Raw genomic sequence first — 13,620 nt, forward strand, 5'->3', positions numbered from 1 at the left:
TTAAAAAAATCAGTCTCATTTCCAACTTTAAGGATAGATTATAAAAACAAATTACATAAGCCATAAACTTAAGAATCTTAAGTATAACACATATTTGTAGCTGGTTGATGCTGTTCAAGTGCCTTTGTACATCTTGCTCGCAGAAAATCACCCCTAGTTCATTATTATATGCATCTATCTTTTGCACCGTATTTGTGCCATCAATAGAAATCTTTTGTAGCACTATACATTGGCCATTAAGAATCTCCTTGTCTACCTTGAAGTTATCGTGGATTCGAAATGCCAGATTGAGGAAATAAGTTGTTGCATGGATGGCTTGTGAATCTAGTTTTACCATCTCCTGTCAATTATCTTCCAAATGTTGCCATACCTATCCTCAACTCTTGCACACACGGATCTAATGGCCTCCTTGGCCCTATTCATGACCTCGTGTGTAGCATAAAGGGCTTCTCCCCATTAACAAATTCTGGGAGAACTGCCAGGGGCTTAGTAACCTGCATATAATATTAAAAAAAATAGTTAAGTTACAGGTCTGCATTAAGATAAGAAAAATTACAAAGTTGCAAAAAAAAGCAAAAATATATTTACTTGCATGATCTTTGCACAAGGGGTCCAAAAGCTTGGTTCATAAAAAAATACAATTTGCCACATATAGCCCTGCAGTGGTTGTAGCATTGGATGAGGCAGTCCACTCATCGCCAACAAACATGTGTCTCAAAGCTGCCTTTGATTTCATCACCAACTCCTTTTGCACCATGTATTGCCTCATAATGCCAAGGGCCTGATGGAGCCCAAAATTCTAGCTTCCATTTTTGATCTTGAAGACTGAGCAATATGAAATCTGGAGCCTAGATTTTCACAGGAGTTAGAGCTTCCATTCGTGAAGCATGTTGGAGATCAATATTCTATTTTCAGATCATAACAAGGATTATTCACTGCAAACAAGGGCTTGTTTACAGATTCCTATTCGAATACTTTGCAGATGTGAAGTTTGCATGCAAATATGTGAGCATAGAATACTGAATTTATACATTATGCAGTATTGACTGGAGATTAAATTAATATGTGTGCCTGTTAAAGAATAAAGAAATAAGTAGCAGTGACATAAAAGCCTACAGCAACATACGAAGCTAAGTATTAAGATGGTGTTATAAATCAGTGAACAAGCAGTGATTATCTACCTTATCTGAAGTTGATTCAAGACCACATTTAGCAGCTCTGAAAATATGATGATGACAGTCTATTTAAACACGAGAAAATACTGGTCAAAATAATAATTCATTCTTGCCATGTTAAAAGGTCCTGCATATATAAAAGGCATATCAGATTTGTTATCATTTGAGAAATTGGTTTTGACTATCATTCCATTAATACAGAAAGGAGATTATGAATACAATACTGAACAACAGAGAGTTGATGCTGAGAAAATGGTGGTCCAGTTAGACAAACAAGCTGTTTTATGCTCGGATTTAAGATCATCTACAGAACATACTCCTATTCAATTTGTTAAGGCTGCATCCTTGTTGAAAGATGAAGAAGAAAGAATAAAACTTGTTAATTGTCTAAAAGAATAGAGGGAGAATATTCAGAAGCCTTTTGATAACATTTTGAGGAAAGCTTTTTCATGTGACTTTAATATATTCCTAGTCATGCCGTTCACATACCTCTGTGTTCAGATATTCATGGAGGATCATTCATTCAAGTTGCATATAGTTCCAATTATTTGGACACATTTTCCATAAGTACAACATCTCATAAACGAGAATGAACAAACCAGTTTTGATTGCACATTAGAATATACAGAACATAGTACCAGACTTAGTACGTCTTATATGTGCGAAGAATTGCCCAGAGTGCAAATTATGCATATCAGCATATGGTTGTATGTATGCTGAGACGAAGAGGGCCACAGATGTCGTACTCAACAAAATAGAAAATATAGAAAGTATGGTGTTATTGAAACAGTTTTTAAGATAATATGTGTGAGCAGCATACATAGCACTGACAGGCATGTATAATGAAGACAATAAAAGATTGCGATGATATTTGAATGCAGTACACAGCTTCATTCTGTCATAAGCCTCCAACACTTCAATGGGATAAGAAAGCATATGAAATTTGAGTATTTTACGTGTTCTATACAATGGTGTTAGGATGAACAAATCCGAGCTAGAGGGTCTACATCATATGTGAATTACAATGGATGGCAGCAGGTTTCGATACCCACAACAGAGGTCTATTCCACTTCTGAGGTTGATCGAATTGCTAGAGTGGCTTTTGAGATTGCTAGCAAAGCCTGCTCTTCCAGTTGAACAACCTATGCCTGTAAAGCAAGTGCAGCAAGCATAGCCTGGGAGTGAAGAGGAATCCGAGTGAAGGTTGAAAGAGATATGAAAGACTCAGTTTCAATATTCTTGATCATAGAAATTATAGCGCTAACCCTTCATCAACCCGTTGGTGATTGTTTGATGATGTGTATCTGATAACATTTTATGTTTTTTGCAGGTCTGAATATGTAGAGACTACAGGACCATGTAGCAGCGCCCAAAATACCACCGACAAAAAACCCTTCTAGTTTGGAGTCACGAAATGCCTGGGCCGAGTGTACTGTGAACACGCATGGGAAATCCAGGGACTTATGCGAATATGTATTGGAATGAAGCTCCTGTATGAAACGTGCATTCAAATCATCTAATTTGTGATTAGTCATTGGTTTTGGAGGGGTGTGTTGTTTTATGAAGGGATGAGTACCCTTTTGTCCTTTATAAATATAGGACGTAAAACCAAACAAGATAGAATTCATTATTCATATTTTTAATTTTTTTTTACCTATACCATGCTCTATGATGTATTATATTCTTTTATTGACGGAGAAATGAAGTTTTTGAACTAAGCTTGTGCATTGAATTACGGAGCAAATTAATATGCGATTTTGGAATCAAAATGCAGTAAATAGATCATCTGTAAGGAGTGTCTTTATTGCAATTTTATTTTTGGCATAATTATTTATTTTATATTTCGGAGTTCTAAATTATTATTAAGTTGTGTCCTTTATGAATGTTTTTAAATTATTTTCTATAAATATTTTAATATTCAGATAAGTGGACTAGGTCGTTATTGCATTTTAAATTTGATAAACATAGATATTGTGAAATATTTTATTGTTTCCGTATTTATGTCTAATTTGTTTCCACAGGAGTTAAAGTGCATTTCAGACTAGTTTAAAATGCGTTTATATAATTGATCTGTCGCATCTGAATTATTAAAAGTTGTTTATAGTTTAAATATATTAAACTTTACAAAGTTGTACGTTTCAACTTATAATATTGACTCTGATTGCCCATTTACTTAAGCACTGGTCTTTTACTCCTGATTCATAATCTATATGCTGGCAGCTGTTTCATTTCTTTCCATTTGAAGAAATAATATATTCATCTGTTGCATTAATCTTTAATTATTCTTTATTTAAAACATAAGTTTGAAGTTTCCTATAATTCTTGCCGTTTTGAAAGCTTTTGCCACAATCGCATTCTAATTGATTTGTTTAAGTTTCTTGGATCTAAGTGTTTCATCCAGGATCAGGTACACCCGCCTCGGTCTTGCAGAGCCGGAAGTGCAAGGAACTCGGACCGTATTGTTCAGTTCCGTCAAGTTGGCCCTAACCTGTTGGATATCCCAGCATCGAACAGGCAAGGCTCGTAGGATTCCAACCTGCGAGTTTGGGAACTAACAGGGCCAATGCATGATTGTAGATATATTTGCAAATATTTTTGGCTCTTTTAACACATGATTTCACCCTTTCAAGCTTACCAATATCCTCCAACACAAGGTCAAGGCAATGGGCCGCACACAGAGACCAATTTTTTTTTGGTGTGCCTGTCCATCGAAAGTTTACCTACAACAATTTCAAATTAATTAGAAATCTAGATGTGTAAATTTTTTTAATAATAAATTCATAGATGCCTCTCCATAATTTTTTTTAATAATAAATTCATAGATGCCTCTCCATCAAAACTTTAAAAGTTAAAAGATTACTTGCAACAACATAACTCATTGCATTATGTGTCACCACTTGCATCGCAGTTTCTTCCCCTATCTCATGTATGACTTCCTCAATAGCCTCACATAAGTATGTGGCACTTTTCACATGCGAGGAAGCATCAATAGACCTCAAGAATATTGTGGATCCTGGAAATACAAAAATATAATTATCAATTATCACAGATCAATCAAATCAAAATATAAATTATTCAATGCATTTAGGGATGTAGAATTATCAATCTCCTCTGCTAGAAACAAGTAAATTTAGGTGTTTTGTTCCTCCTATCCATCTAACCATCTGTCGTGATGGTGCAATCCTTTTGGCTCTAGGACTATCCATGGTCTTCTAGCTCAACTTTCATATCATTAACCATTTCTAACAAGAGGGGGCCACTTATCTCAGCATTAGTAGGGGCTTTAAACCCCACCCCTCAAATGGTTATGACATCTATCATGCCTTGCCAATAAGGATACCTATCACAAGTAAATTATAATTAAAGTATAAATTTGAAAAGTTAATGTTAAACTTAAAGCAATCAAATCAAAAAATCATGTGGCTGCAGCAAATGAAATGTTGCAAAAGTACCAAAACTTGCAATTTGTTTTCTTGCAACATCATGGACCTCCTTGTTTCAACCCATGTTCTCAAACAAGAGCTAGCACTAGGAGTAGTGCGTGGCACAAAATATCTGTCCAACTTCAATTTATGGACCCTAGGACCAAGGACAAAAGTGCCACTAGGAGTAGAAGTAAAAGCACTAGCACTAGGACGAAAGGGAGGCATGAAAAAACCCTTCCAACACAACTTACAGATGCTGATGTGGATGTGGATGCAACCACAGATGAATGGGTGCCAATATCATTTAATTCTTCCCATTACCTCTTCTTAGTTTCCTTTTTCTTGTGAATATGTTTCTAATTGGACATAACAAAAACATTTTGCCTTAGGAGTTGTGAGTAAACATGGCTTAACATCATTGCCACGTGTGCCGACAATATGGTATTTAAATCTATTGATGCCACCATGATTGATTTCTTTACATAACATACACTTTGCTTGATTTTTTGTCTATCAAGAAACTCTTCGGTATATTTACAATGTTTATCCTTTGGAGGTATTGGAAAAAAATAATGTTTTCAAAACATGAAGGGTGTTGCAGTAAGACAATTTTACTAACAAATTACCATTTGTGGATTGTATTTTAAAAAAATCAGAAAACCCTATAGTTTTTTAGAAAAAATTGTAAATACATATTTACATTTTTTTTCAAAAAAACTAGGGTTTTCTATTCTACTTATTTCATTGAAATATGCAATTTATATTTTAATAGAAAACTCCTCAAGATTTGAAAACTTATAATATTTAACAAAAAAACGGAAAAGCCATAAACATACAAAAATAACCAAGTTTACAAAATTTATCACTTGTCTCTTTTAGATGAGTTGAGGAGTCTTCAGACAACTGCTATGGACTCCTTGATTCTCTTAATGCCCTAGTTAACTAGCACGCCCCTAGCCCCTCTGGACCATGCTTGGGTATGAATTGGTACTTGGTCCTGGTCCAATTCATTTTCTGGTTTGAGCAGTGTTCAAAAATAAGGACCCAGTACGAACTTGCTAACTATTAGATCGAATCTGGACAAACCATGCCCAAACATGTCGAACCAAGCATGAACTTTGATTGACTAGGACCTGCGAACATTATTTAAGTGAGGCTTTTTCTCAATTTTATAAATTCTTCACATCTTATGTTACATCCCAAATTTTGCCCTAAATTTTAAGTTGAACATAGTTGTTGATTTAACGAAACAATATCATGTGAAATTGAGTTAGTTAATTATAGCCGTTGATTATTTCTTCATGATTGTATGAAATTGAGTTAGTTAATTATAGTCGTTGTGTCAATTTATTTATCATATGAAAGTGAGTTAGTTAATTATAGCCATTGTATCAATTCATTCATGATCATGTGAAAGTAAGTTAATTATAGTCGTTGTATATATGATGAACATGTAGAGTTAGTTACTCTGACATTGATGAAATCCCTAACGGTCACTTGATGATTTTAAATTGGCAATTTTTAAATCTTGAATTGATGTCTCGGTGAGAATGTCGTTTTGAATGATTATAGGAAGAAGACTGAAGAGAGGGGGAGCATTGCTAAACGGGGTCATCGGAAGGGGGTGGTCGAATAACCCAGTCATCAGAATTGACAGGTTTGACCTAAAACAATCTTGGCAAGGTTACTAGGACTTGATAACATATTTCATGGTGGAACCACATGAGCTATAAGAACATTTTAATAAATAAATTAAAATAAACATAAATTCTTACCTTTAAAAGACTTATCAAATATTATTATTTAACTATTATTTTACATTCTCAAATACGAACATATGTAAATAATAATAAGATGACACCAATACATTATAAATAATAATCCAATGATGCCACCTTATCATTACGTACACATAAGCGTAGATGAGAAAATATAATAATAATAACTTTAAAAACTTTTCATCTTCTTTCTTTCTTTCTTTCCCTCCTTTCTTTTTATCCTTTAAGTCGATTTGAATGGTTTCTTGTAACGGATGGAAGCCATAGAGTCAGGCTCTTGTTTATTTCTTTGACTCCCATAATCGTATCATGCATTCAATTATTTTCCTTCAGCCTCTCAAGCCCATTGCCGCCGGTAACCCAAAAGTAACAGAGCTCAAAAATTGAATTCATTTTTGCCTGAACTTTTCTTATCACACTTGCCATGGATCACAGATCAGAAATCAAGGTTTCAACCAAGCGCAAGCCTTTCAAAATCATTTAGAGGAGTCACGTAAGGCACTTGTTGCATCTTGTTATACTTTCTTTATTTGTCAAGTTCAATGCACAACAAACCAAGTTTATTTATATGCTCTAAGTCCCGCTGGTTCTCAGTTTTCCTTTTCATATTGTAACAACAGTAAGGAGATTGTAATACCGATTCCATGTCATGATATCTGATAGTTCCATTCGAATGCAAAGGATGATAGGTAGAAATAGATATACACATTTGTATTCAGCTTCATATAATGGAAACCTTGCCGTGTAGTCTGACAAATATGTTTAAATCCAAATACTTCCAATCATATTTCATAATGGTGAATAGAATATCTCAAAATCAGAACAACAATGAATTCACCAGGCGATGATGCTAGAATATGGTGAAGAAGGTGAATTGTTCTGCTGCAATTATAGTATGATAGCACTTGGGAATCATCAGCTTGGAGGCCTGAATAAGGTGAGGAGGTGTACAGAATCTGCAAAACAAGAATGACATCAGAATAAATAAATAACATGATAAATAATGCATTAGCTCATGCATGTTCCACTCATGAAGAATGTTGTCAAGCCGAGTTGGTGGAGATTGGGTTTGTAGACCCAATTTTGAAATCCTTGGCCAGGGTCGAATTAGGCAGATATGCCGAGCAAGTGATCTTTGTTGATTGTCCAGACGCTTCAATTATTTTGGCGAATAACTGTTGGGACTTCAACCCACTTGATTACTCTAGTGGTTGGACTTATGAACATCCCAAGCCTGACCTCAGGGTAGGGAGGGCCGTTCTATTAAATTAGAATATGTGGGGATAAGTAATGGTCCGCGGTTGGGAGGTTAAGCCTATGTCAATGCTTCTCCTCTCACCAATGTCGGGGCTTGGACAACAAGTAAAAGAAGTTTCACAAATTATACTGAATGTTCTTTAAACTTCCGAATGTTTAGTTATTTCATTTCAAGGTGAAAGTCATTTACTTTACAAATAGCTATTACTTTAATTAGAAGAAGTTAAATGTTTGCAATTATCTCAATTTGTAATTTGATAGATATTTCATTTCAAGAACATTTGTTATTTAAATTCAGTTGAATATTTAGTAGTTAAATGATTGCAATACATAATATCTCATTTTGTATTTTTAGATATTTCATTACAAGAACATCTGTTATTTACTTTCAGCTGAATATGAAGTTAAATGTTAACAATACTAATATCTCATTTTGTATTCTTGGAAACTTGGTAGAATATGTAATGTATATTGAAAAGAGTTTTTATTTCAGTTTAAACAGTTGATGGAAATCATAGTCATGTGAAATGAAATAGGAAATCAGTTTGATTCAAGATTAAAACTTGTTTAGGAAAATCCGTATGTTACATCTTAACCCGAAAAGTTGGAAATGAAAGGCTTATGTTGGCTTTTAATTCTTATTTGTGGTGTGCAAGAAGGTTATTTTTTCTTGATAAATAAATCTTCAGTCCATCAGTTGAACTAGAAACAATGATACTTGAACTTGCTGTTATGATTTAATTTTAATGCTTTGAATCTTTGATGTTGAACTTGAAGTATATAATGGTATGATCATGACTCATGATGCTATGATTAAAAGTTTTGAAGTTTATGGTGCTTTTGTTGTTTAAATCGTATGATTTATGATATTATGTGTCTTTCTAATTTTAACTCATGCTTCTTGGCTTCATAAATAAATAAATAAATATATATATATAGTTTTTCATAATCTTTACATGTTTTTGCACAAAGGAACCTAAACGAACCCAAACCCCTTTGCAAAATGTTTTCGTACCGATGAATCGGTTCTTTGAACTCAAACTTCGAATCGAACTTGAAATGATAACTTAGCTCAATGCAAACCATAGTTCCAAGAATCACGGCGATTCACGCAATTTGGCGATTCGATTCAAGCCAAACGATTTTTTGTGAATCGGTGAATCGAATCAACGATAAAGGGTTTATGAAATAAGTTACTAAATTTCAAGAGTTTTTTAAAATTTGCCGATTCGATTCCGATTTGTGGCCGATTCACAATTCGATTCGGCCTTGAAGATTTCGATTCTCGTTACTTTGATGCAAACCTATGGCTTCCCCAATGTGATTTTTGGACTCCTCGACGTTTTGCTTCTTTGCCGGTTGCAAACCTATGGCCTCTTCTCTCTCTCTCTCTCTCTCTCTCTCTCTCTCTCTCTCTCTCTCTCTCTCTCTCTCTCTCTCACTCACTTTTCCTCTCTTCTTCTCAGAACAAGAAAATAAAACACCTTTTAGGTCAATAATCAAAAGATATGCAAAAAAATTGGGAAATGTTTTTTTTGTTTTAGCTAGGAGGATGCAATGTCGCATGTGGGTCATGGCATGACACGCTAGCTCGACAAGTCATGCGGGTCATGCTGATGAGTCATGAATTTTGTAGAGACTACACAGTCCACAACCCACCTAAACTCACATGAGTTGTGTTGAGTTATGGAACAATGCTTAATACCCTTGCTTGATGGCCAGAAACCCATTGGTTCTAGACGGATGTTCGGAAGGAGGTTTGTTCTATTGGTAATGTTGAAAAGCACAAGGCTAGACTAGTTGGAAAGGGATATGCTTAGGTTGAGGGAATTGATTATGATGAGATTTATTATTTTTCCTCGAGTTGTTAAACTGACATTCATTTGGTTCTTATTATCTATTACAACAATATTTGATCTTGAGATGAACAAATGGAGTGACGCTAATTTTCCTTCATGGTGATTTGGGTGAAGAGATCCATAAGATATAAGTAGAGTGTGATATGGAAGAAGGTAAAAAATCCTTGGTTTATATTGGTTGAAAAAATCTTAGTTTAGTCTCAAACAGCCTCTTAGTGCATGGTACTCAAAGTTCAATTTCTTTCTATTGGGTTAGGGCAATATGTGTTTTCTAACCTCTTAGACATGTTCTAAGACAGATAGTGGCAGTTAGGTCTGTCCGGGAGATGATCTTAACATCTTTGATTCTCTTCTAATGCCAACTGGGAACATTGTTTAACATTTAAGTGGGAAAGAGAGGATGTAAAAAGTTCTGGAAAAGAAAATGATCCACATAATCTTGTTCTTGTCCCCATCCTTGCAAATGAAACCGCGAGATGCCTATGCTTCAATAGCTTATTTTTGCCTTGTTCTTTCTCTCGATTGGAATCCTTTAGATGCTTATAATAAAGTGGAAGTTTGCATTCCTTTTCCCTGTATCTTTCTCTTGATTGGAATCTTTAGTATACACATTTAGTTGTCTTGGCCAGTGATTTTTCTATATTGATTTTCTTTTTAACTTACATGGGATCTTAAATGTTTCCATTTTCTTTCAATCTTAACAAGTGTAGATTCTTTTGTCATTTTGAAACCATAGGTTTACCACACAAAGTTTATAAAGAGACAGCTTTGAGATTTCATTGCGGATCTTCTGTACTATTGAAATTTGTTATGGAAGAGTGAACCAGGTACACAAGCTACTCTTGTTGAAATATTTTGAATCTAATTTTTGAAATTCACCAAAGCCGGAGAGCACCCTCTTCATTTAAGGTCAAGGGAACAACAAAATTCAAACTAATACGAATCTTTTATAAAAATCTGTCTTTTCTGATGCAGCTGTTTTCATCAACTTCAAGCCATGAGTATATTCCAAAATAGGATCACATGTGACCTGAGTAGTTTTATAATTTATTCATAGAGTTTTTGTGTCTATTACTACAATACAAGGAAAATATTATAACTGGTTTTGCTGATCAAAGGTGTTCTGTTACTAATGGAAAATTTGACCTACTGCCCATTTTTATAGACTTGCACATTTGGTTATTGTTATTATTATTATATGCTCTAACTGATGTAATGCAAACAAATCCAACTGATAATTTCTGATGTTATTTTCAATTTGATGATTAAGGAGTTGCTTTCTGTTTTCCTTTTCTTCGATGTTGGGAATTTGTTTCTATTGTTTGTCTTATTGTTTGCAACAATGTCTATATTTGCAGGTGGATGAGGCAAATATTGTGAAGGAAACAAAACAATATACATATAAAGATGGCGAACAGTTTGTGTTCATGGATATGGTGGGATTTCAGTTGTATAGGGGCACTTATTAGACTCCATATAAACTCCAGGACACATCTGCTTTATCAGTGCATTATAAATTGTCTATTGCTAATTCTGGTCATGCGCATAGAAATGTTAATGTGAAAAATCCCATTTCCTTTGTTGCATGTTTACTAACTCATGGATCTTTGGGTTGCACATTCTTTTGATATTCTTTGTGATACCAAACATGAAAGGCCAAATCTTCATTTTCAGATTCTTCTTTTATTCCTTGCTTCATGGTAGTTGCACATTTTAGAAGCCTCTAGTTAGATTGTTTTGCTTTACCTGTCAGTTCAGGTTTTTCAAACTTAAATTAAGGCATACTTTTGTTAGATGAAGGACCAGCAAGACTAAAGCTGTCTCACAGATCTCTGATCTCTTTACTATTTAGAGAAAGTTACAGTTTTTTCTCGTCAGGTTGTTCTCTGTGGTCAATTCATTTGTGCATAGATGATGCAATGTAAAAACTTCCTTATCACATGGTTTATCATATCTCAGAATTAGGTTACATATGCTACAGTAATCCTTTAGGTGTTACCACACAGCAAAGGCAAATCTTCTACTTTTTTTCTTGACTTTTTGTGGTCTTTTTTGAACTACAAAATAAAAGAGCTTATATTAATATTGAAACTGAGTAACGAAACAATCAAAATGGAAGACGGCTGTTAGTGTATAGCGTCGAAGAATTCTGATTGGAAGGAAATGACAAAATGAGGACATGTGGTCTTCTCAAACAATTTTTAGGCTACTCTGGAGTTATTTGTTTCTTGTTTACCTATTGTTTTATTGTGCCTGACAGATTGGGCATCCTAAAAGTTAGATTGTTATACTTTTGTTAGGTAAATGACACAGTGAGAGATTAAATTTCCTTACAAACTACTTATCTCAGCCTTTCTTCTTGGAGAAGGCAACCAGGAAATTCCAATTGGTGAAGTCATGTAGCAAAAAATTACTTTCCCCATTTTGGAAATTTATTGGTGCACTTATTATAGCCCATAAATAAGCCTTGCTGAGCTTTTGTTTTCCATTATCTTTTAATTGTACAATTTTTTGAGAAATTGAGCATTGGTTGTTTGAATTTTCTGTAGTTTCCTAATAAACGAGCAGTTGAATCTCAATTTGTTGTAGCAACCATTTTATTAGTGCAATGGAGAAAGAAATTTTATTCATAAGCTCAAATCTCAATCATCTCTTTGCACATATATTTAAGTGTAACATATAATGTGAAGTGCGTAACAGAGATTTCACCATGTTTTCCATGGGGGGATCCCTGTTCTCGTTATTGTTTCAATCTTCTGATCATTGTAGCACATTAATTAACATTTCATTTTTAATTCAGTTCTCAGTTGTATTCTTTTTGCATTGCCTTTACAGTCGACATATGATGAATCCCGACTAAGCGAGAGAGAAATTGGTGACAAGAAGAAGTGGTTGAAGGAGGGCATGGAATGTGGCGTCCTATCTTGGAATGGGCGGGTACAACACATTTCCTTTGAACATGATTTCTTATCAAAGTTAGCATTAATGCATAGAGGGTATGGGACCTGAGTAGGGAATTGGTCTTATGATGAATAATAAACCCCTTTCAAGATTGTTCTTAGAACTGTATAATTGAATTACAATGTTTGCAAGAAGATAATTATGGAAAAAGTAATAATAGACTAGCGAATCTTGTTTTGATTTTTTTTTGATGAGTAATGCACTTTCTATGTTAAAATTATAAATATTAAAATATATTACACTAGTATGCAGTTAGAAGTTGGAAGGTGGGAAGTTCTCAGAGTCAAATTGAGATGTCAGATGAAATGAACAGGGTATTAATACATCCTCTTTCATGGAATGGGCATGCTAGTATAGTTCAATAAATAGCAGCAGTAGAGACTGAATGAAAATCTCTTGCAGATAATTGATGTTGATTTCCCAATTACTGTCAAGTACAAAGTTACCGAAGCAGAATCTGGGGTGAAAGGAGACACAGTTCAAGGTCTTTAATATAAATTATCTATCTCTAACTGTTTATTTCATAGTTTCGTCTTGGTTGACAGATGGCTATAATCACATTGTCGACTGAATTTGCTTGTTGGCAGGTGGATCAAAACTAGTTACTTTGGAGACAGGTGCTGTTGTGAGTGTTCCTCTGTTTGTCAATCTTGGTGATGAGATTCTTGTGGACACAAGGACAGGGACCTACACAAGTCGTGCTTAGGTGCTATTTCCTAATAATTATTTTTTTGTAGGTTCCAATTTTTCAGTGAAACAACATTCCAGCTATATTATCAACTTATATGTTTGAGTTTGATAATGTATCTCTTGGCTGCAACTTTAATAATCTTAGTTTATATATTTATGTTTTTTGTGCATCTTTTTTTCTATATTTGTGGATTGATTTTGGATAAATTGAAGGAAATGCTTCCACAATGATGTAAGAAAAATGTTCATGACATGGCATGCGGTCCTACCATATGGTTATATGTCGGTGTTGTTTCTTGTCACATCTAGGTGCTGTGCAAACCATGATGTCTCAAGAAGAGTCCACTGGCCTATCACCTAGACCTAGACCAAGAAAACCTAGGAGCTCACCTTACCAGCAGCGACTCCTCGGGAATTCCTATCATATCTGTTGGCAGTCAATGATGTAAAGATACTGGGACATGTAGTAGTGACC

At 34.5% G+C, this 13,620-nt stretch overlaps 1 protein-coding gene across 2 annotated transcripts in view; it reads left to right on the top strand.

Moving 5' to 3' along the window:
* The window catches only part of LOC149530279 (elongation factor P (EF-P) family protein), a 130,207-nt gene extending 116,892 nt beyond the window's left edge, over positions 1 to 13,315 (top strand). For both annotated transcript variants that reach the window (XM_089810304.1, XM_089810305.1), the window contains exons 4-7: positions 10,853 to 10,930; positions 12,330 to 12,431; positions 12,858 to 12,939; positions 13,043 to 13,315. In XM_089810304.1, coding sequence (XP_089666430.1) covers positions 10,853 to 10,930; positions 12,330 to 12,431; positions 12,858 to 12,939; positions 13,043 to 13,161 — 381 coding nt within the window. In that variant the 3' untranslated portion in view covers positions 13,162 to 13,315. The remainder of the gene's footprint in view (positions 1 to 10,852; positions 10,931 to 12,329; positions 12,432 to 12,857; positions 12,940 to 13,042) is intronic.
* The last annotated feature ends 305 nt before the right edge of the window (positions 13,316 to 13,620 follow it).

Source organism: Cupressus sempervirens, chromosome 11 (assembly GCF_028749045.1).
Source record: "Cupressus sempervirens isolate cs-2001-9-10 chromosome 11, ASM2874904v1, whole genome shotgun sequence".
In the NCBI taxonomy this organism is placed as follows: Eukaryota; Viridiplantae; Streptophyta; class Pinopsida; order Cupressales; family Cupressaceae; genus Cupressus; species Cupressus sempervirens.